General features: G+C 40.7%; 1 protein-coding gene across 3 annotated transcripts in view; it reads right to left on the bottom strand.

Annotated features, from left to right (window-relative positions):
• The window catches only part of ADGRV1 (adhesion G protein-coupled receptor V1), a 468,628-nt gene that overhangs the window by 310,380 nt on the left and 133,065 nt on the right, over nt 1-25,183 (bottom strand). For all 3 annotated transcript variants that reach the window (XM_076008180.1, XM_076008181.1, XM_076008182.1), the window contains 10 exons: nt 14,150-14,267; nt 11,760-11,883; nt 10,331-10,469; nt 9,968-10,150; nt 9,365-9,597; nt 7,146-7,294; nt 5,359-5,560; nt 4,619-4,838; nt 2,326-2,565; nt 731-880 (listed from right to left, as the gene is read on the bottom strand). In XM_076008180.1, coding sequence (XP_075864295.1) covers nt 731-880; nt 2,326-2,565; nt 4,619-4,838; nt 5,359-5,560; nt 7,146-7,294; nt 9,365-9,597; nt 9,968-10,150; nt 10,331-10,469; nt 11,760-11,883; nt 14,150-14,267 — 1,758 coding nt within the window. The remainder of the gene's footprint in view (nt 1-730; nt 881-2,325; nt 2,566-4,618; nt 4,839-5,358; nt 5,561-7,145; nt 7,295-9,364; nt 9,598-9,967; nt 10,151-10,330; nt 10,470-11,759; nt 11,884-14,149; nt 14,268-25,183) is intronic.

Below are 25,183 nucleotides of genomic sequence, written 5' to 3'. Positions count from 1 at the left end.
CCTCAGCCTCCCGAGTAGCTGGGACTACAGGCATGTGCCACCATGCCCGGCTAATTTTTTATATATATATCAGTTGGCCAATTAATTTCTTTCTATTTATAGTAGAGACGGGGTCTCGCTCTTGCTCAGGCTGGTTTTGAACTCCTGACCTTGAGCAATCCGCCCGCCTCGGCCTCCCAAGAGCTAGGATTACAGGCGTGAGCCACAGCGCCCGGCCGAGAAATTTTTTTAAAAATGTTTTTCTAGCACACAAATTACCTTGATCTGTTAGCCAAATATCATGAGGTTTACAAGGGTATCTCCAACATTCTCTATCAATGCACACACACAAATGCAACCTCTTAAAAAACAGTTGCTAAATGGAAAAAATTATATCAAGAAATAAAGCCCTGAAAAATATTATTAAGAATTCATAAAAATCATTATGAGGCTTAAGTGGGAAAGGCTTCCTATTATAGCAAACAATAAAATATAAAATATCTCAGTCCTTCATAATAAAGTATGGGAAAGAGCTTTCTAAACTAATTGTCACCAAATTTAATTCAGGGAGATAGCTAGAGGTTGATGCTGGCTGGAGAGCCAAAAGGTGCTTAAATGAAGCCTCTCAGTTTCTCTGAAAACTCAAGTGACTTCAGTTTATCAAAAACTTTGACAGTTTCTCTGCCCCTCTTAACCACATTTGTTAGGCAAATTGGCACTCTACTTAGAAAAATCAAATTAAATATGATACCGTAATCTCTCCAAAGGTGCCCTTGACTCTACTGACAAAGAAAGTAATGAGGAGGGGCCCTTCCAAAGCTGGTGGCTCTGAGTACGTCTTCTTAGATAGAGACTCAGGAGCAAACTGTACAACTCCATTTGGATCACCAAACTTTTGTATCTAAAAAACATAAACAGAGAGCAGAGTAATTAATATATAGAACTATGGAAAAAATTACAGTATCTAACATATTAATACACAGATAAAGCAAGGTAAGAAACATAGAAATAACACTTGAATATAATCCACCTAGCTACCTCATTTTTTAAAAACTTCTTTACCACCCTGACTGCTGTCTAGAACAACTAAGTTCTTATTCCTCAAATAAATATGATGGGAATAAGTATCCAGACATCAACAATTTGTAGAATCCCAAAAGGATAGTACTTTGATGCCTGAGTTTTGCCTTATTCATCTCATATTTGCTACATTTAACCAGTTAAATTTAGCTAATTTCTTTCTACTAGCTATGATATAACATGGAGAGAGAGGCAAAAATCTCTGTGATGGTTAATTATATGCAAATTGGCAAGACTAAGGTTCCCAGTTGTTGGGTCAAACACTAGTCTAGGTGTTGCTATGAAGGTATCTTCTAGACATGATTAACATTTACCATCAGTTGACTCTAAGTAAAGCAGATTATGCGTGAGAATGTGGTGGGCCTCATCTACACTTAAGTTGAAGGCCTTAAGAGCTTAAACAGAGGCTTCCTGGAGAAAAAGGAATTTTTACCTCAAGACTAATGTAGGAATCCTGCTTGAGTTTCTAGCATATTTGATGGCCCTACAAAATTCAAACTCAAGACCACAGCTTCAACTCTTTTCTGAGTTTCCTGTCTGACACCCTTACTCCATGGATTTGGACTTGCCAGGCCCCACAGTCATGTGAGTCAATTCCTTAAATTCTTTCTGTCTGCTTGCTCTCTCTCTCTCTCTCTCTCTCTCTCTCTCTCTCTCTCTCTCTCTCTCCTATTAATTCTGTTTTTCTAGAAAACTCTGACTGCCATAGACTCCAAACAAGAGTATTTTCCAAACATAAAAATGCTGTGCCATCCCTCTGCATTGTCTTCAGTAGCCTTGGTCCCCACCACTTTCTGCCCCAACTGACTGGGTAGTTCATGTTAAGTACACTGAACTCAGGTCTGATCCACTCACATCATTGTGCTATTGGAACAAATAATAATTTTCCTTCAAATAATCTGACCTACAACCAGTTAACAATTTTTATGTGTTTTGATGACAAAGATATTCAATGTTTAGGATGATATAACACATACCTCCTCTCCAAAAGTACCAAATATTCTAAAAACACCAAGTCTTCTTAAATGTTGTAAAATAAGTATTTGTCACTATATTAAAAACATTTTTAAAAAAATATTACCCATAATCAGGCCATGTAATGAACATAAAAACCAGAATGTTTGACCCATCAGAATTATTATGACTTCATTTTGTTTTGTAATTTTCAATTCATCATGAATATACAGAATTTTGGCAAATGTAAATGTATTTTCTGATAAATCCATTAAATCCAAAATTTTGTGAGAAACAGAAAGCCAGACTTACTGTTAATGTAACATCTTTAGCTCTGGAGTCTAATTTAGCTTCTCCTTTTGCAAGTTTAAGTTTAATAATGAAAGTCTCTTCAACTTCAATTTCTTCATGAGGATAGATTGTCAGAATTATAGTTCTCACTCCACCTTCTCCTTCTCCAAAATAGAAGAACCCGCTCACTGGCTCTGCAATGTCTCTGTTCTGTGGTGGTAAGGCTTCCTGAGAATTGGGTCCTACTATCTCCCAGTTCACCTGCAGGAGGTTTTTTTTTTTATTTTTTTTAATAGAAATGATCAGTTTTAAGCAAAGAATCACACAGAATATGTAGTATTAAGAAAAAATATTAGGCCGGGCATGGTGGCTCACGCCTGTAGTCCTAGCTCTCTGGGAGGCCGAGGCGGGCGGATTGCTCGAGTTCAGGAGTTCGAAACCAGCCTGAGCAAGAGCGAGACCCCGTCTCTACTATAAATGGAAAGAAATTAATTGGCCAACTAAAAATATATACAAAAAATTAGCCGGGCATGGTGGCGCATGCCTGTAGTCCCAGCTACTCGGGAGGCTGAGGCAGGAGGATCGCTTGAGCCCAGGAGTCTGAGGTTGCTGTGAGCTAGGCTGACGCCATGGCACTCACTCTAGCCTGGGCAACAAAGCAAGACTCTGTCTCAAAAAAAAAAAAAAAAAAAAAGAAAAAAAGAAAAAATATTATTTTTTAAACTATTCTGGATATCTCTAGCAAATCCTTATTTGATAAATTCATTTTTAAAAAAAAACAGTATTTGCAAATATAAACTACATATTTTAAGTTTCTGTAATTTAAAATTGTATCCCTTCTATATCATCATGAAGAAAGAAAACTGAGCACTTCATTCAGGTTCTTACTTGATCTTTCATCCGCATTGGACCCAGCTGAACACTTCCTTCTTGAAACACTGTCCTGTCTTTCTTGGCTTACATGGTACTTCTAGGATACATGCTTTCCTAGTTTTCCTCCTCCTTTACTTCTCTGTCTTCTTTACTGGCTCTCCCTCCTCTGATCCTTAAATGCCAGGAGCCCAGGGCCCGGCTCTACATTATCACACCTCTCTCCATACTCCTTGAGTCCCACAGGTTCAGATGGCTCCCCACACGACCACACCTTCCCCATCTGTGTCTTCCCCACCCCACAACACGCACCGGCACATTCCCCTGCCTACTTGACTCCTCCACTGGGATGTCGAGTAGTACCTCAAATGTGTGTGTTCAAAACAGAACTCCTGATTTCCCCCCAAACTTCTGCATCTCAGCAAAATACCACTACAATTTATCCAGCTGCCAAACAATACTTCTTGGAGTTACCCTTGAGTCCTCTTTCCCTTAGTCTCCATTTAGCCAGGTTAATTTTTCCTCCAAAACATATTCTGCCCCTTTCTCGCCATCTCTACCTCCACCACCTTGCTGGGTCACGGTCAGCTTTGACCCTTACGGTAGAGAGCAGCAGCCTCCTAACCATCCTCCCTGCTCCCATGCTGCTGGCAGTGGATTCTGCACAATCCATTTTCTTCAAAGCAGACACAAATGAGCTGCTTTAAATGACAATCTGGTGGCATTATTCCCCGGCTCACAACTTTCTAATAGCATTCTATTTGAACTTGGATTGAAATCTTTAAACTGGCTTAGGAGATTCTATGTGGTGAAACCCCTACTGAGCCCTCCGCTCTATCTCATGCTGTCATCCCCTCACCTCAAGGCCCCCCGACCACATGGGCCTCTCCATACCTCAAGCATGAAGTTCTTAAATGCTCACCCGTCTAACCTCTTCCTCAAAATTCAGCTTTCAGCTTAAATCTCACACCCTCAACACCCGCCAGACCACTCACAATTGTGTCTCCCAATTTTACAAGCAGAGCCCTTACTGTTATCAGAGAATTTTCTTTGTACTTATTAACTGTTTATTGTCCAACTCTACTTACTAAAATGAAAAGTCTATGAAAACAGAGATGAGGTCTGTCTAGTCCCCCATGATGTTCTCAGTATTTAGAACAGGATCTGGCATGTAGAAAGCACTCATCAAATACTGAATTGATGAATTTTACCAGAACCATTCACCTAATTTATAACATGCTCTCAAGAATTCCCTGAAGTCATATGTATGCCTTGAACATTTATATGCACTTCATTGGACTCAGAGCCGCTTTATACTTACAAAGCAATTAATAAATATTTATTGATTTTGAATAAATAAATATATTTTGGGGACTAAGAAAATCCAACACCATACTCAGTCTACCAAAAACTATTTTTAAAATCATGAGAAAAACAACTCTACCTGAATCTCTCCCAGGAGTCCTCCGGTCCGCTCCAGCACCAAGGATAAAATCATTGTGGAATTGGGGTTAGGGACAGAAATTTTGCTTTGATTGAGAAATCTTACAACGCCAAAAGGAGAGTCATTCTTGGCAATCGTGATTATGCTCACTAGGTGGCGCCCAAGGACCGCTCCTCCGGTAGCGCCAGTGAGCAGAATTTCAATGGGCTCCTCAAATTCACTGCATAGCAAGAAGGAGCAATTCCGTTAGTCTAAACATATTAAAGTGCTTGTAAAATCCAAATAACTAGTCATTTTCCAAATTGGTCATACATATTCAAGGCACAGTAGTCATACACCAAGTGGTAAGAAGAGGGTGCTCAGCTAAAAGCATGAATGATCAATGTCAATATTATATAGCCTAGGGCAGTTATTAGACTTTCCTGCCCTCTTTCTAATTGCTTAATGCATTAAGGAAGTGAATTGAAGGATGTTTCCACATTCTGATTAGACTTTTTAAGTCTAGAGAAACAGAAATTATTATTTCCTCTATTTGAAATGAAGTGACATATCCGACCACCATGGTATCCCAGCCCTTCTCCCTACCCCACTACCCCCAACAGTCTCTCATCCATTGTTTCTCAATGGGTACATGTATTATCTAGAGCTCTATCATCAGTGCAAAACACATGTAAGGTTAGAACACAAGAACACAATATTCATGATTTTTGTATGCCCACATTATTTCCCGTATGACTAACCTTTCATTGTCATCAATGATGGTAATATTTATAAAATTTAAGTTCTGTCCATGCTGAAAGGTGACTGTACTGCCATGTAGTATATAATCGACACCTCCAGGAAGGGCAGAGGAGCTCTGAGAGATGAAATCAGCTGTCACATGGCCATAGGTTCCATGCAGCCTCACCACTGGGATCATGATCATCCCAACATCTTCCTCCACTGTAATGAGAATTTATAATTAACTGGTAAACTGGATAAAGCAACTTTTATAAGATTCAGCCAAATTAAATCTGGCAATTAAATATAATGGTACAATGTAAGCACTCAATTTTTTCATTCTTCATTTATCACTTCAAAGAGTGGTTGGTGAAAAGCTCATGACATTTTTTTAAGGAGGAATATAGTTTACCAGATGTTGAAAGTTATAGTCAACAGTAAAAGTCAGAATTTAAATAATCTATTTGATCATTAGTATAAGCCTTCCTCTGTGTGCTACATACAAATAAATGACCCTTGCTTTCTAAGACAATGTTAGATGAACACAAACACACACAAAAAAAACACTTAAAATATTGTACCAAAAGGAAACCATTCTGGATTGCTTCTACAGATTTAGTGAAGTATAAATACAATAGTATAAGTAAATGAGGCTTATGTTATTTATATCACACAAATGTTTTAAAAGTCAAGATATAAATATAATTCTATTACATTTTCAGTTCCTGTGAAATCTTCAAAATCTGAAAATGGATCCTCAATGTTTAATTTCAACTTAATTCTTTTCAAAAATAAATTTATTTCTTCTTAAACTATGCTAACTTCTGCATATTAAAATATCATTTATTAGGGTTCGCATTAGCTATAGCTAAATAACATTGAACTTACATTGTAACAGTAAATGTGCACTGACTAAAATTTCCCAAAGATGGTGAATCAGAGAACAGTAAACAAAAAGAAATTCAAAGTCTCATTTATTTCTTGATGCAAAAATGCAACAGGACTTTTACTAGCTACAGATTAAAGTTCACAAACTAGAGAGTGATGGCTTCCTGATAAGTCATTATACACCAACTCCTAAAGCAATTTTTGATAAACTTTAAAAATGGCTAGATAACCAAAGAATTTTGATAGAGGCAATAAAGCCAACAAGTTAATTGTAGCAACAAGATATTAATAACATGTGTATTTTTAAAGTTTATTCATAGTCTGCCTTGAATAAAGTCATTTCCTAGAAAGGAAGCCCTGTCTTCCTACCAAGGAAGGAATAAAACCATGTATTCTGTATTTTTGCTTCTACAGGAGGGGTGAATTGGCAATATTAATTAAGCTCCTACTAGGAACTGTTTTGAGAAAGCAAGATCAAAGATCCAGATACAACCTGCATCTGCAGTCTAGTAAAATATTCATTCCAAAGATGATTATTCATCAGAAAGTGAATGTTCACTGATTTCTAATCATATATGAAATTAAATATGCATAAATTGGGAAGATTTTCATTAAAATGCTTGAAACAGAAACATTTTAATAATCTTAAAGTTAAACATAATTTTTCTAGATTGTTTTGTTCCTAAATCATTTAGCTTTGCCACACATAGCAAGGTTCAAGACTACCCAAAGGTAACCAAAAATATATTTTCAAAATAAGTAAATGAATATATATAAAGGTATATATGTGTGTAAACACACACATACCACAAACCAAGAAAATTTACATATGAGAATTCAAACTGAATGTCATGCTCAGGTACTTTGTAATTCAGAAAGTGCTGGTAAACTTACTTATAAGTAAGCTAACAGAACATACCTTCGAAGGCAGTATACTTTGGATCAAATTCAATGATGCCCTCTGCATTATCATTTTTCATTATTACAATTTGAACAATGGAGATGTTCCCTATTTCAGGAGGTTGATCTATTTGAAGTCCATTTTCTCGGATGGTAAAATCATACCCTCTTGCAAAGTCATACAAAACAAAACAAAATAAAATACAACAAAGAAAAGAAATACATAATTGCTTAGCATGATTTGAAAGGTTCTCTTAGCTCCTGTAACTTAGTTCTATTAAGTATTTAATACTTTTAAAGATTCCCAACACTAACTTTTTTTTTTCCCCAAAATGATGTTTTGAAACAGATTTCTGTGCTGCTCTTAATTACCTGGACCTGCATGAAACCAAAACTAATATAAAGTTACTAAACTTGGACAATGGGATAGGAAATTGGGAAGAAGCTACCATAAAAGGAGCTTTTGGGGATGACAACTGAACAAATACCTTAGTTATGGGCCTAGTGCACTCAGAGATAGTAAATTAGCTGGGCTGTAGACTTACAGTGATAGGTTAAGAGGGTTACTTTAAGGAAGTAGTGAGAGTCATGCCACCATAATTTCAAGCTAAATCATCAAGATTCAAGAAAATATTTTAATTTATGTGGAAACCAATTATAATCAATGCCTCTATTCTTTAGTATAGATGGTAGTTTACATTTGTAATGACATATTTATGCACAAGCAGTTTTTGTAGATGAATATTATTCCCATCATCAAACAAAACTTTTGACTTTCAGGGCTTTAAATGACTTTTAATTCTTGACGCTAAAAAATGGCACTTCCTTCAATATCCAAATTATATTGACCTGGTATTTATATCCCACCTAGTGTTGAAAAGCAGAAAGCTGGTTAATTATGTATAAGACAAAATTATAAAGTTGAGGATCGATATATTAAATAATGAGAGTAACTGTTATCAGTAGTCTGAGATGGGCTGTAGATTAGCTAGTCACTGTAAGTGAACACCAGAGTGGTAAGTTTTCTAGCAACTAAGCAAAAAGGGAAACGCATTGAGTTATACTACTTTCCTCTGCAGATCAAAAGAAGCCTAGAAATTTATCTAGAAGGAAAAATTTGTTTTCCTAGAATTAAACTTATATAGAAACTTTTTTTTAAAAGTAGCAAAGAGGCAAAATCTCCAAGCGCTAGTCAATAACACATATATGATCTCCCATTTAATGAGCTACTTTTACCAAATTGCACTTATTTAATTAAAATAGTCAGTGACTAGTCCAAATATTAACATATTTACTATAAGTGCAAATTCATTCCCATCACCAGATACAGGGGTATTTTTGAGAAATTTAAAATTTGAAGTGTATGTGAGCCCACAATATTCTTTTCCCCAAGACAGGATGATATACACACTATCTAAGTCACTGAGTGAAATATTTTAGTTTTAAAAAGTTTTAAAGCATGATATTTATAATACGAATGCAAAAATATTTTCATGCACCAGAAAAATTTCTTTAAGACTTCTATAAATGCAAACTTTATTCTAGTTGAAGTCCCACCTATCTGCTATCTGTGCAGAGGTACCTGTACAGCTGCTCCACCTGTGGGTATTTAAGCATGCTAAATGTGTTTTCCACCTCATCAAATCTGCCTCACTAAATCAGGGACTAAAAGGGACTCATTATGGTTAATTCCTGATCTTCACTGAAAACATGGTGCACATTGATGGCCAAATATCTTTGACTCAACTTTTTCCCCCACTTGAAAACTGCTATTGGGCAAGTATCCACCTTATTCACCCAGAGAAGACAATACATACAGCCTTCAGATATATCAAGGAAAGGAATCCTTTGCTCCAGCCCTTTCACAGGCGTAGAAATAAGGAGAAGCAAATTCTGCCACGCCAGCTAACCTTTGACTGGGAGAACAGTTAGGCTACTGCCTCACCGAATTATTAGAAACCCATATCATGTCCCCTGGTGGCCCAGAGTGAATCCACACAACAAAAACATGCTTTCACCTTTCAGGAGGAAAACTTACATTTTAGAAAACTGCAAAATATAAGTCTTTGTCGTAATTTCCCTTCTATGCCCTGTCTTAATGTCACCCACATCGGGAGAAAAGCAGGGAAAGAACTTTTACAGCTTGGTATTAATCTCTGCACAATGTAGAGCGCTCGCTCGCGCGCTCTCTCTCTCTCTCTCTCATTTTCTTTTTCCTAATTTCCTTTTTTCCTTTACCTTCCCTGGAGTTCCACCTTGGTAATTGTGACAGAAAATTCCTCAGGGCCTTCAGGATGGTCGTCATTAAGGATTTCAACATGCAGACTCTTCCCCATCTCCCCTGCTTCAAAGAGGAGCTCCCCGGCTGCAGAGACAAAATCCAAGCCTGCTTCCGCTGTTCCGCTCACAGTCTCATACCACAGTCTCACCAGGCCAAAATAGCCACCAGAACGGATGATTGTGATGTTAACCTATGCGAAAAGCATCTTCTTATTTGATCTTGAACTCTTGGCCTCAAGCAATCCTCCCGCCTCAGCCTCCCAAAATGCTGCATTATAGGCATGAGCCACCACACCCAGCCAACGTTTTCTCATTTGATTTAGATGTTTAATCTATCAGACTATATTGTGTCTAATTAAAGATTCTATTTACCAGGAAGGATTATGTTCAAATGATATGTAAGTTTAAAAATTATATAGACTATATGTTAAAATAATGATGTTAGAAGCAAATTAATCAGTTTGTAAAAAGCTGGAGTAGAATCAAGGAAACATTTTAAAGGTCACTCATAATGTCAAAAACAAAAAATGATACTAAAATTTTAAGTATTTCACACTATACCCTCTGTACTTCTTCTGCCACTCGAATTTGCTCATGTGCAAAGGCAAATTGGCCATAGGGAGAATCACTGGCCACCATCGTGATGTTGGCACTGCTGGACTCACTCAGAACCCCTCCCTCGCTGACTGCAGTCAGCTCAAATGCGTAGAAACACTTTTCCTCAGGGATATCATCATTCAAAGCCTAGAAAAAGACAAAAAGAGCCATTAATAGTAGAATCTGTAAAATTTAAAGAAAAACAGCCATCACCTAAACAACGACAACAAACTCAGTAATATTAACCTCCACCCCACCCCTACCCTCCCCCACCCCCCAGATGCACACACAGCAAGGGGCGTAATAGAAACCAGCTAACATCCATACCTGTATTACTACAATGGCTGCAGACTGTCCATCTCGCATTGTCAGTTTCCCTGATGTTTCAGCAAATTCCCCCATGGAAGGAGGGAATATGCCCCAGAACACCGTGATCTCCCCCAGAATCCCTGGGCCACGAACAAGGCTACAACAACACAAATATACATTCAATACATTTTCACTGAAGGTATTTTTCCTAAACATTTGCTGTGTCTTTCCACAATAACCATTTATTTTTCATTATTTTCATTTATTTCAAGGACATTATGCTTTTAAATGACCTCATCTACCAACTATAAACCAAAAGAAAGTCCTAAAACCCTAAGATAGTAACCTGAAGTACTGAGCTAGTGTAAATCTACCTTGGTAAGAATACTGGCAAAACTGATCACTAAAAGCATAAGGTTTAAAGGAATAAAAATAAGTATTTATAGATTTTTCACTTAACACATCAGGTACAAAGTATAAATAGCCTAACAAAGTTCCTTAAAGAACAGAAAACAGGCCAGGCGCGGTGGCTCAAGCCTGTAATCCTAGCACTCTGGGAGGCCGAGGCGGGCGGATTGCTCGAGGTCAGGAGTTCGAAACCAGCCTGAGCAAGAGCAAGACCCCGTCTCTACTATAAATAGAAAGAAATTAATTGGCCAAATAATATATATATATATATAAAATTAGCCGGGCGTGGTGGCTCATGCCTGTAGTCCCAGCTACTCGGGAGGCTGAGGCAGAAGGATTGCTTGAGCCTAGGAGTTTGAGGTTGCTGTGAGCTAGGCTGACGCCACAGCACTCACTCTAGCCTGTGCAACAAAGCGAGACTCTGTCTCAAAAAAAAAAAAAAAAAAAAAAAAAGAACAGAAAACATTTCATGCATGCACATGCTAATGGAAAAGGATAAAGTATTACTTTTGCATAAAGGATAAAGTATTAAGTCAAATCCAGCTACTTTATTGACAGCTGCTTCCCATTCCTCATAAAATTTGGGAAAAACAAATTTGTCTATGATCATACTAATTTAGTTATATGATGGACCCTGATTTGGGGACACTTAGAAGCAAAATGTTTGACCTTGATGATTTTCTATGGAACGATTTTATAGCTAAGGCACATGAGCTTGCAGAGATGAAGTAACTCCCTCAAATCAACATGTTTAGTGACAAAACAGGGTTGAAAACACGGATCTTTTGATCTTAACCCCCTGTGCTTTCCTTGGCACAGGTTGTGCAAATCACCCAAGAATCAGAAACCTCCTCATCATCTAACTTCAAGATAGGTAGAGATTTTCAATTGCTATGCTCCACCAGGATGCTACCAGTACATAAAATGATAATGCCTGCAGGCTATGTATGTATTACAACGAATGCTGTATTTAAGACTAATTATTTAAATAAAACTTCATAACCCCCACATAGGCAAAGGAAAATCATGAAGCCCTTACCTGATGATAGCAGTACCATTATATTTTGCTGAGGGCTCCCCAATGAGGACATGCCTAGATGATGGGGCTATTCCAACTTCTCCTGACGCTCCCTTGTCTCCTCGAATGATTATTGATGCGCTACCTAAGGCGAAGATGATATACACCGCTTTGTAGCAAACACATGTAGGCACTTAGTATATGTCTGGCAACGTTCTCTGTGCTTCACACATACTAACCCAGTTAATTCCCATGATAATCATGTAAGTTAGACACTAATATTCTTATTTTACCTAGGAGGACACTGAAGGACATTGAGGTGTTGAAGACATTGAGGCAAATAACTTGCCCAACATCACACTTTAACGAAAGGGGCAGGAGAAAGTGGGGAATATTTTCACTACCACTCCCATGATAAGCAGTGGTCCTCTACCCATGTGCATTAATTTGCTGCTACAGTAACCATTTTGCAGCTCACAGCAATTGGCTATGAGGCTCTGTCACCTGGCTATGTGGCAAAAGCAAGAATTCTTGGGGGCACTTTATTATTTTTAATTTGCTGACTACCATTTGAATATAATTACTTATAAAACTGTGTGGAATATTTCTAAAAATGGGAATTAAAAACTATATCAAGCAATTTGAGTATCCATATTATAATTTAAAAGTAACTTGAAGAGAAAATTGTTTCCAGAAGCACACATTAGGGTTTCATGAAGCAAAGTTTCATGATTAGTTTCATGAAACTAATCATGAACTAGATTACTGCACTCTCACTGTCTTTGGCAATGGATTAATGGAGCTGAGAGTGGTTTGTCATGTGCAAGTATGTCACAGTTAGACAGAAATATCAGAGTTGTTTATACTGATAAATGATTTACCCTGATCCGCTGATATATTCTCTGTGTGTCTACTTAGCCTATGTCACATCAACCCCGTCATTTTAACGTGACGTAGACAGCTGAGCTAACACAAGACTTGTGAAAGAATATGGTGCAATGATATGATTCCTTGACAGCCTTGTTGGAAAACAGATAACTAAGCAGAAAGAATAACTACTCTAAGTACATACAGTGATTCTGTCTACAATTTTGAGAATTTCCTTGGCCATGGAAACTGCTACTAGACACAGATTCTTGCATAGGATGGAGTTCTTGATGGCATAAAAAGAAATGTAACGACCACCAAGCTTTCATATCAAAGTTTCTGAACCATTTTTATGGTTATTATTGTTTATAGCACAATAAAAGTGTTTTAAAATTTTTACTTTTTTCTCTACAAACCCAGGAAATAAATCATCATATGGACCTTAAGCAAATGAGAATTATGATGCTTGTTTCTGAAATGAAAATATCTAAATAACTGCTTTCAGATGAAAATAGGCAAAGATAGGCTGTAATATCAAACATAATAATATGTTAAATTTTAAAATGTTTTTTTAACAAAAGTAATATGTGATCATTGTAAATATTAATATGTTTAGAAAATATAGGTAATCAAAACCCATTATTAGCATTACATGTAAATAATTCCAAACTCATGTAAGACTTATAATGTCAAAAATGGGATTATATTGAGCATATTGTTGTGAGGCCTGTTATGTTAACATAACAATTATCCACACAATTAAATATTCCTAATTTTTAATGTAACTAAGGATTTTTCTGCTACATCATTTAGAATGGCTACATAGTATTCTGTCACTCTTAAACAATTTCCTACTGTTGGACCATTTAGAAAGCTTCTATATTTTATTTTATATTTTATAAACATTGCTACAGTGGCTGGGCATGGTGGCTCACGCCTGTAATCCTAGCACTTTGGGAGGCCGAGGCGGGCGGATTGCTCAAGGTCAGGAGTTTGAAACCAGCCTGAGCGAGACCCTGTCTCTACCAAAAATAGAAATAAATTAATTGACCAACTAAAAATATATATACAAAAAATTAGCCGGGCATGGTGGCGCATGCCTGTAGTCCCAGCTACTCGGGAGGCTGAGGCAGTAGGATCACTGAGCCCCAGAGATTGAGGTTGCTGTGAGCCAGGCTGATGCCACGGCACTCACTCTAGCCTGGGCAACAAAGAGAGACTCTGTCTCAAAAAAAAACAAACAAAAAAAAAAAACATTGCTACAGTGAACATCTCTGTTTTAAAAAAATCACACAGCTAAGCAGTAGGGAATCTTTGACCTATGACCTTACCACTATTGGGTATTAAAATTTTAATTTTAAAGATGTATTGCCTTTAACACAGGAAGAAAATGGTATCTTTATGGTTTAGCAAACATTTTAGGAATGATATTAATAAATCTTAGCATTGCCTTTCTTTGTAACTATTGATTACATTTTGTAACTATTGGTTACATTTTGGTGAGGACCTACTTTTTAAATTCCCAAAATGTTAATTTTTCTTACCTTTTACTGGAGATATTTCTACCTCATCAATTGATATCAGCTGAATGGTGAAACGCCTGTCCTCCTCCAATAGGGTGTCTTGAAGTGCATGCAATACAATGGTCTTCTGGGATTCAGTCTACATCAAATGAGAGGAACAATACATATTCCAGATTGGCCAAAGTCAAATTTTGAATGTTCTTATCAGCAGAATAATGTATTTTATACATTTATATTGCTTTTTTACTACTGTATGTAAGATAGCATTTCATATCATATGATCTCCATTTCTCAAAGAAATCTATAACCAATAATGGGGGAAAATGGGTGATTACAGGTGGAAATTCCCAGTTAATGTTTACAAAAGATAGTAATAAATGTTCTTGGAAAAAAAGGTGATGGGAAAGTTTCACAGGAGAATAAATTCAGAAAATTTCTTCTATTAGAGATTCAAAATGTACCTAAATATATTAAAGCTTCTAAAAAAATTCCTTCACAATAAGAGCCTACTTAGTTCAATCAAGGTTTTACAAAATATATTTCAATATGAAATGTTTTTTCCTTTAAAATTTAGAACAATTATTAGTATTCTTTGAATAGCACTTCAGAGTATCAGTTTAGAAAATGTCACTACAGGCTATCTCAGAAAAACAGAATTATAAAGTTGCTTCTTAGTTTTTTGAAATTCAAACCCCTTAAGTTTTTAGTCACACAGTGTAGGAAAGGAGTTGAGTTTCCTTGTTGTAAGTTGAGGTAGCAACCTGCTATTTCATTCGAATCTTTCTAAAGGATAGCTATTGTATAAAGCACTTTTTAAGTGACAGGGTGTTTGTTAGTCTCTTCACAAACACCATTTCATGTAATCTTCAAAGCCTTTGCTCAGGTCAAGCAATATTATCCTCATTTCCCAATTAGGAAACCAAATGTGAGAGAAATTAAATAATTTTCCTAAAATCACACAGCATGAAATGGCAGAGTGAAGATGTGAACTAAGGTTTAGCTAGCTAGAAAATCTATATCCTTTTTACTTTTCAGTGGCTACTTCCATCACCAGGGAAACATTACTGTAAAGAAAGTAAAGTAGATAAAAAATGATGCAAATATAGGTGACAGAAGTCTGCAACAGTGTATAAACACTCCAGAAAGGGGAGCTAGACAGAATGGTTCAGTAAGCAAGAAATGTGAATCCCAGAAAGAGAGATAAGAAATGTCAGAACTATAAAAACCATAGTGAAACAGGATGTTTATAAAGAAATACAGATAGTATCAAATACTGAGGGGAATCTTTGCAATGGAGAATATGTAACCAATTTTTTAAAACAGTGGATTTAGGCTTCTATGAAAAATAAATGTTTAAGATAAATTGTAGTCCTTGCCTGCAAGAGTGGCCACTGAGTTGGTGCTCTGGGGCTTGGACCCTGGCTAGCCAGAAAATAAACCTCCTCTTGTGTGATTGCATCCTCAATGTCTCTGCTTTTCTGTCCGGTGGGGCTGTGGAAGGTCGGTCCCTAACATTTGGGGGCTCGTCCGGGATTTGCTTTCCCCACAGACTACCGGATAGAATTCAGGACTGAGGGAGGAGTGTGAAAATCCACCCTGGACTAGCCGGGTGTGGTGTTGGGCAAGGGACGCGGAATCCCTTTGCAGGACCCCGGACCAGGATGCCAGCACAGGACCTAGGCGGACGCGCTGGTGGATCACCGGTCGGAGCCAGGCGGAGACGTCCTCTGGCCCCGTTGGGACTCCGGAGCTGACCTTGTAGCCTAGGGCTTGGTCAGGAGGAGCTGGAGCTGACCTTGTAGCCAAGGGCTCGGTCACGTCCTCTGGCTCTGTTGGGACTCCGGAGCTGACCTTGTAGCCAACGGCTCGGTCAGGAGGAGACCGGGGAGTAGGTCCAGACCAGGTTAGGTTGTCTGTTTACCTCACTGTCTACTTGTCTGTTGTCTGCTTTGTTTGTCACCGGCTTTCTGTGTGTGTGTGAGTGAGTGTGACATCTCTCGTTGGCTTGTTGGAGTCTCTGGATTCTATGGTTTCAGCCCGAGAACCCATCAGGGTTGCATGGGTTTTCAGGCTGGGGCCATGGAATCAGGGGACCCATGAAAAGATCCACGGGGGCGACTAGAACCTCCAGGTGAGTATTCCCCTGCATGGGCTGGCAGCACACAGTGTATCTCTTGCCGCTTGTGCCAGGAGTGGCTAGTGCGGGAGGAGCACGACCAGTACCTCCATAGGGAGTGTGAAAGGCTAGGGATTCAGATCCTTGTTCCCAGTGCCCCAACTGCAGAATATCGGTTTGCACATCTGCCTATTATCGACTAGCCATGGCACAGGCTCTAACAACGCCGTTGTCCATCCTGGTGATCCATTTTAAGGATGTCAGGGCAAGGGCACACAACTTGTCCCTGGAGGTCAAGAAGGGAAAGTTTGTTACCCTTTGTGAGGCCGAGTGGCCCACGTTTGGAGTGGGGTGGCCCAGTGGGGAGGGCTCGTTTGATGCCTCCTTGTTCGAAAAGGTAAAAGGGGTGGTATTTGGCCACCACGGCCACCCTGATCAGATCCCCTATATTGTGGTCTGGCAAGACTTGGTTCTAGACCTGCCACCCTGGCTGAAGGCCTTCCTACCTGCCCCGAGGGGAAAGGCGGAAGTTCTGGCAGTTAAAGAGGTCAGAAAGGAGAGGGCACGCAGTCCGCGGTCCGTTGGGATGCCAGTGTTGCCGGACTCCAATCTCGAGAATCTGAGAGACCTAATTAATCTTTTAGACTCTGTTCTTTTTACTCATCAGCCCACCTGAGATGATTGCCAGCAGTTGCTTAAGGTGGCTCTTCACAACGGAGGAAAGAGAAAGAATTCAGGGGGAGGCACGGAAGCTGCTTCTGGGGAAGAACGGCAGACCTACCACAAACCCGAGAACCATCAACCGAACTTTTCCCCTTGAACAGCCGCTTTGGGACTACAATGAGGCTGAAGGTAGGGAGCGTCTCCGGGTCTACCGCCAGACTCTGATGGCCGGTCTCTATATGGCAGTGCGAAAGCCAACCAATTTGGCCAAGGTAGGAGATGTTCGTCCGGGGCCGGAGGAGAGCCCGGCAGCATACTTAGAGAGGATCATAGAGGCCTTCTGGCAGTACACCCCCATAGATCCCACAATGGAGGAGAATAAGCCGCTGTTATGATGGCGTTTGTCAATCAGGCGGCCCCTGACATTAGGCGCAAGGTGCAGAGAATAGATAGATTAGGTGAGAAGACTCTGCAGGACCTGTTAGAAGTGGCAGAGAAGGTCTATAACAGTAGAGAGACGCCAGAAGAGAGGTTAGAGAGGATCAGGATAGAAGATAGGAAATTCCAAGCTGGGGAAGCACGGAAAGTAAACGGAGAGATGGCTAAAATCCTGCTAGCCACCACAAGAGGGGGGCAGATAGGGTCAGAGGATAGGGAAAGGCCCCGGCGGGAGAAGCTAGGAAGGATCAATGTGCCAATTGCAAGGAGCATGGGCACTGGGCCCGAGAGTGCCCCAAAAAGAAAGGGAGGGCGAAGACTTGGAGGTCCTGAAAAAGTCATGGTTGCAGGACAGGTGACAGACGAATAGGGAAGACAGGGTTCTGTCCCCCTCCCCGAACCTAGGGTAACTTTGCAAGTGGAGGGGAACCCAGTCAGCTTCCTCATAGATACAGGAGCAGAACATTCAGTACTAATGGAAGACACAGAAAAATTGTCCAGTAAGACCAGTTGGGTGCAGGGGGCAACAGGAGCCAAACTATATCGGTGGGCCACATGGCGGACATTGGATTTGGGTTCAGGAAAAACTCGCCTACCCTGTTCAACGAGGCCCTCCATGATGATCTTGGGTTTGCGGAAAAGGCTCCACCTCTGTATGAAGGGTGTAAGGCGGGGCGAGCATGGGAGTAGACTGTGCAAATGGAAGATGCTTTTCAGGCCCTGAGGGCAGCCATGCTAGAATCCCTGGCCCTAGCACTCCCTGATCCTACAAAAGAGTTTCACCTGTTCATAGATGAGAAGGGGGGAATAGCCAAGGGGGTACTCACGCAGGCCCTGGGACCCTGGAAGAGACCGGTGGCGTACTTGTCAAGAAAACTAGATCCGGTGGCAGCGGGGTGGCCAGCGTGCTTGCAAATCATCGCAGCCATGGCCCTGTTGGTCAAAGACGCTGATAAGCTCACCCTAGGGCAGCAGCTGCAGATCACCACCCCGCACGCCATAGAGGGGGTTCTGAAGCAGCCACCGGGACGGTGGATCACAAATGCAAGGCTGACTGGTTACCAAGGACTTTTGCTAGACGCACCCCGCATCGAGTTCCAGACCCCTGCTGCCTTGAATCCTGCTACGCTTCTGCCAACCCCCGATGCAGCCGCACCTGAACATGATTGCCTTGAGATCCTAGCTGAGACCCAGACGACCCGTAGATACTTGAAGGATCGCCCCCTTCCAGGTAGCGACCTGACCTGGTTCACGGATGGAAGCAGTTTCATCCGGGACGGGCGCCGGTACGCAGGGGCGGCCATAGTAGATGACCAAGGTAAACTTATCTGGGCAGCACGCCTTCCGCAAGGGACATCTGCTCAGAAGGCAGAACTAATAGCGCTGACGGAGGCTCTTAGCCGGGCCCGAGGAAAAAGGCTGACGGTGTACACTGACAGCTGCTTTGCCTTTGGGACTGTGCACATACAAAGGGCCCTCTACAGGGAAAGGGGCTTCATCACGGCAGAGGGAAAGGAAATTAAGCACATGCCTGAAATACTCCACCTACTGGAGGCTGTTTTGCTGCCAAAGGCAGTGGCGGTAGTCCATACCCCGGGACACCAGAGCAGGGATTCCGTGGAAGCATGGGGCAATCAGAGAGCGGACGCTGAAGCTAAGAAGGCTGCAGAAGACACTCCGCAGCCAAACATCCTGCACCTTAGCCTGCCACCCCCGGGCATGGGACAGTTGCCTCCTCTGCCGGACTATTCCAGTGTAGATGAGGTCTGGGCCTCAGAGCAGCTACGTGTAAGCAAAAGTGAAGATGGCTGGTTGCGGGACGAAGGGCATCGCCTAATAGTGCCAGAACTCTTAGGACGCCACCTGTTAGAACACCTACATCAGACCACACATCTAGGGAAGAGAAAGATGCTGCAACTGCTGGACACTGCTCAACTAAGGTTCAGGTCACAAGGATGGGTTCCAGATGACATCTTCAGAAGCTGCTGAGCCTGTCAGGTTATGCAGCCGGGGAGGATCAGAGGGACCCACGCAGGTACGAGGGAAAGGGGGAGGCAGCCAGGACTATTTTGGGAAGTGGATTTCACAGAGGTCAAGCCTGGGAAGTATGGGTATCGTTATTTACTAGTCATGGTAGATACGTTTTCCAGATGGTTAGAAGCCTTCCCTACGAAAGGAGAAACAGCTTTGACAGTAGCTAAAAAAAAATATTAGAAGAAATAGTCCCCAGGTATGGGCTGCCAGAAGGGATAGGATCAGATAATGGACCTGCGTTTGTCTGTCAAGTTAGTCAAGGGCTGGCCCAGGCTATGGGGATAGATTGGAAATTACATTGTGCATATAATCCCCAGAGCTCTGTGCAGGTAGAGTGAATGAATAGAAGAATAAAGGAGACCCTGACTAAATTGGCCCTAGAGACTGGCAGAGACTGGGTCACCCTCCTTCCCTTCGCCCTGTTCCGAGCCCAGAATACCCCTTATCACTTGGGTTTAACCCCTTTTAAAAATCATGTACGGCACACCCCCTCCTGTAGTTCCTAGGATGAGCCCTGCAACATGTCCACAGTCAAGTATGGCCGGCCCTCCATGCTATCTACTGGCCTGAGGAGGAGGGTGCCGGACACCCGTTTCACCCATACCAGCCGGGGGACTGGGTGTGGGTGAAATGGCATAACAGCAGAACCCTCGAGCCGAGGTGGAAGGGCCCCTATCAAATTATTCTTATTACCCCCACCGCTCTTAAGGTCGATAGAATAGTAGCGACCTGGACACACCACTCCCACGTGAGACCTGCTAATAAAAAAGACCAGGAGCGGTGCCAGGACCAGTATAGAAAGCAACTGCAGACCCGAAGAATCCTCTGAAGACCAGACTGACCCGAGTGGCGGCGACAGCCCAGGACTGCTGACACAGACTTGGACTGGGGTTGTGGCATCTAAAGATTGAACTGGGTGACAAACATGGACGGGTCACGGTGGCGGTTGGTTGTTTTGTTTTGTGGATGTTGTGTTTTTGGTCTAATGTTTTTGGGATAGAGACCTACAGCTGTACTTACCGCCCCGAACCCCCACCAACCCCATAACCTTGCATGGGTCTAAAGATTACTGTATAATGGTGTTAGTGTTCCCAAAAATAATATACCACACTGAGGAGACAATGTATGAGGGCATAGTAGGGTGAAGAGTCACCAACCTAATTTTTGAAAGAAAAAGAGAGCCCTTCACAGCCATAACCCTGGCTACTCTTTTTGGCTTAGGGACAATAGGAGCAGGAACTAGTATCTCTTCTTTGGCAATGCAGCAAAGAGGGTTTAATACTCTGAGGGCAGCTGTTGATGAAGATATTGCAAGGATAGAAGATTCAATTTCACACCTAGAAAAGTCACTAACCTCCCTATCCGAGGTAGTGCTCCAGAACCGGAGAGGGTTAGATCTAATATTCCTCCAGCAAGGAGGACTGTGTGCTGCCCTCAAAGAAGAATGTTGTTTCTATGCAGACCATACGGGAGTTGTTAGAGAATCTATAGCTAAGGTCAGGGAAGGGCTTGCCCACCGCAAACGGGAATATGAACAGCAAGCAGGTTGGTTTGAGTCTTGGTTTAACAGTTCCCCCTGGTTAACAACGCTACTATCCACCCTACTAGGCCCACTCATTCTGCTAATCTTAGTCCTTACTTTCGCGCCATGTGTAATTAATAGACTAGTAGCTTTTGTGAAAGAACGGATAAACACTGTCCAGCTACTAGCATTGCAACAATATCAGCAGCTACGGTCAAGTGCTATAGAACTAGAGCACCTAAGAGACCTTGAGGACGAGCAAGAGTGCTCGTCTGCTACCTAGAGAAAGGGGAGAATGTAGGGCAGAGGAATTTGTAGGACAGAGGAAGGGCAGAGGAATTCTTCCAATTGTCGGGAATTTACTTGGGTGGGGCAATGAGCTAACCGCAAACCTTTGCTTCTGGTCATTGCTTGCTTGCTACACCGCTGTAAGGGGAATTATGGGATGAGGTTATTGAAGCACAGGCGACTGGCCCATCAGGCAATAGAGGGCAACCAACCCGCCAATTATTTCAAAAGGCAATAGTGGACAACCAATCATTTTAAAAGTCAACGCATGATCCATGCGTAGTCAGCTTGTGCGCAGCTTGTGAACCATGGGGATAAAAGGCATGCCGTTGCTCCAGTCGGGGTCCTTGCCTGCGAGAGTGGCCACTGCGTTGGTGCTCTGGGGCTTGGACCCTGGCTAGCCAGAAAATAAACCTCCCCTTGTGTGATTGCAAGAAAAAAAAAAAAAAAGATAAATTATAAAGTAAAATGAGTAAGTTACTGAACAGATTGCAAAGTACAATTCCACTTGTGTAAGAATAAGATACATAAATATGCTGAAATAAAAAAATATGCTGAAATTTAAAAAAAAGAATAAGATACATATACTCGAATATGCATAGGAAATTTTTGGAAAGATGTGTAAGAAACTGTCAATTGTGGTTACTTCTAGCAAGTAGAAATATAAGATACAGGAAGATCAGAGGAAATTTACTTATTTTTTACATCCCTCTGTATTGTCTGAGTTTTTTTTTTAAATTTACCCTGAACACATATATGTTTATAATAAGTTAACACAGAAAGATAGATATAAAGACTTCTGAGTTAAATTGGCAGTCAACTAGTTGCATGGATTGTGCCTTCTTGAAATGCACATGTAGACACCACAAAGGCCTGGACTGACAACAAAAGAAACTAAATATATATTTAAAAAAAGTTCCTAAAATTTAGGCAGAACTTTCACTAGTGGAATAATTATGTTGGGTAGACTATATAACACATACCCATTCCACACCATGTACCTAAATAACAGGGAGAACCACAGAGGGGGTGAGACCTACTTCCTGACTTCCCTGAACTCCAAGCCACAGAGAACACACTAATGAGGAATAACTGGCTGCCACTCTTATCAGCTCTTCCCTCTTTATATCCATTCTGAGCCTCTAATTCACAATATGCAGAGAGAAAAAGGAATGGGAGTGATGCATTATATAATTATAGATTTTTTCATGAGTACATTTAATAAGGTCTCAGGCAGTAAGTACACATTTTCCTAGAAGCCCTTATAATTTTTTTTAAATGCAGATACTGTAAAATAGCAATACAGAACTACAAAAAAGAGAACAGCTGGAGTGAAGAGTTTAAAATAAGACTATGTAATAATAAAAATCTCAAAGAAAAAATGCAATTGCAAAGCTATTATTTCATGAGAAACAATATAACAGCAGAATTCAAACTGCAGAAAATTTAATCAGTGATACACAGGACAAATTGGAGTTGCTTCAGAATGCAGAAGAAAAGGTAGAGATAACAATTATATGTGTCATGATTATGTCTCAAAGTATGAATGTAGTTGTTCTCTGTATATTTCCTTCTCTATATATTTTCTCTCCCCAAGGGCCATTTTACTTCTACCAGCCTACACTGAAAACTTAAAGTTTCTAAGAAATTCCTGAGCTAAGGGAAAGGTGAGATAAGAAAGAAATAATAATAAATACTCTTGAGATCAACATCTGTGGATAGGATAGGAAAGAAAGCAGGAATGGATAGAGGGCAAAGTGTTAAAGTGGGTAGTAGAAAAATAATGTTTATTCAAGATAAACCAAAGGAAAGAATGGGAGAGATTCTCAGAGCAAGGTTCTCTTGTGCATGGCCCTGCCCTCGATTTCTGTGGTGGATCCTCTGAAGTTCACTAAGATCCCTCTTCAGGAAAGGACTCATTGCCCTATCTGATGGGAGTGTTTCCAGCTGACAGCTCTTATCTGCCAGGCTCCTTTGGAAATTGCCTCATCTGAAGAAAGTCCCTTCCTGCAGGGTCAAATGCTCTTTCTGGAATGGTCCACATTCAGTGAATTCTCAACATGTGATTATAAAAGTCACCCTTACTCCAACTCAGACAGCTCTGAAGAATTAGTCTCTCTGCAAAACAAACTGTAGAGTACTGTAGTGTCAGTTTAAACTGCATCATAGCTTGCTTTCATCCCAGACCAGTCCTGTTTCTTTCACTTCTGCAGCTGTTGATCTCAACAGGACTCCCTAAACAGCCTCTGGACACTAATCCCCATGTTATAATCATCTCTCCAGGGAAGATAAAGGGCAACATGTCCACTGATTTATCACCTGTGGACCATTCCACAGGTCCAGAAGACCTGAACACCTCTATAACAGAGAGAAAGAAGCTTAGATCTCCTGCATGCAAGTAGAAATACAAAAGGAAGAACTTCACCTTCAAGGTAGGATTGAACGGAACTATTGTGAGAATTTCCCTGTGAGTGGGGCAATGGTGACCCTTCACTCACTGTCCTATTTTGAGGCAGACCAGGAAACTATTATTATACAGTAAGTCTTGGTACAACCTGTGGTGTATCCCATGTATAGTAACTTCCATAGACTAGTATCTCTATTGCCAGTGTTAGCACTAAGTTGCCATAGAATAATTAGTGGGAGCAGAGATCCACTTGTGCAGTATTGCCAGAAAGGCTACCACTAGCCATGAGTAGGACTCGGAGAAGACTAAAGGCATCATGAAAACCAATTAGAACCTGTGGAGATGTGGGTACTTCAGACCTGGAAATACAAATCAGTGGAGCTGTGACATAGTCGCACATGGAATATATCGGGTTGGTGACCAAACACATAGACGGAGAGGGTGGGATCCAGAGACAAACCCATCCCTCCTGATGCAGTACAGTAGAGAAGGATGACCTTATTTGCTGGGGGAAAATATCAGACTATTTGCAATTTTGGTGTAGACTTTGAATACTCAAGACCAGAAAATCTTCCTCATTACCAGGCCAGTGGATCTAGCAATGAGAATTCCTGGTAATTAGGAAATTATTGCTCATAATTAATGAGAAATATCTTTCTTGAAATTTGAGACTAATTTCTAATTTCAAAATTCTTCTCATGCCAGCTGAGAAGTTTCAGATCATAGCTAGGGCACACAAACTAGATGTTTCTTCAGTCATCATGTATCAGAATCTGAGAAATAAATGGATGATACATCTGCAATATCTGCCTTGAGATTTAATGCTATCATTGTAACCAACACTTCAAGAATGGTGGCAGAATGACTAAGTAAACAAACAGATTGCCAGAGGGGATCACAAATTAATTTATTAAGCACATATTGAAAAACCTAAAGAAAAAAAAGTATTTCTTTTTATATTATCTGGTCTTGAAAGAAAGGTCAATAGATGCCCCCAAAAAAGTAGATGTGGACCATGTGGCACTATGATTAGCTGAGCCTTAAATGTTTGGTGGAATTCCTTTGGAAAATCCCCTAGAAAGCTTCTACTCCTTTTTAAATCTGTTTTCTATTCATTTGTGGAAATTCTTATGTTTAGACTTTCTACATCTTCTATGTATCTACTAGAACCAATTTCAAATAGGTTTTCAAATTTATTTGCCTATATTTATATAAAGTAGTCTCTTATAATTTTCAATATTTTCCCTCTTATGATGGTTATTTCCTTCTTGTCAATTCTTATTTTGTAAGGTTATTCTCTGTTGTTTTTAAAAACTTAATCATCAGGCCGGGCGCGGTGGCTCACGCTTGTAATCCTAGCACTCTGGGAGGCCGAGGCGGGCGGATTGCTCAAGGTCAGGAGTTCAAAACCAGCCTGAGCGAGACCCCGTCTCTACTATAAAAATAGAAAGAAATTAATTGGCCATCTAATATATATATATATAAAAAAATTAGCCGGGCATGGTGGCTCGTGCCTGTAGTCCCAGCAACTCGGGAGGCTGAGGCAGTAGGATTGCTTAAAAGCCCAGGAGTTTGAGGTTGCTGTGA

This window comes from Microcebus murinus, chromosome 11 (assembly GCF_040939455.1).
Source record: "Microcebus murinus isolate Inina chromosome 11, M.murinus_Inina_mat1.0, whole genome shotgun sequence".
Classification (NCBI taxonomy): domain Eukaryota; kingdom Metazoa; phylum Chordata; class Mammalia; order Primates; family Cheirogaleidae; genus Microcebus; species Microcebus murinus.
This window is presented reverse-complemented; position numbering and strand designations above follow the sequence as displayed.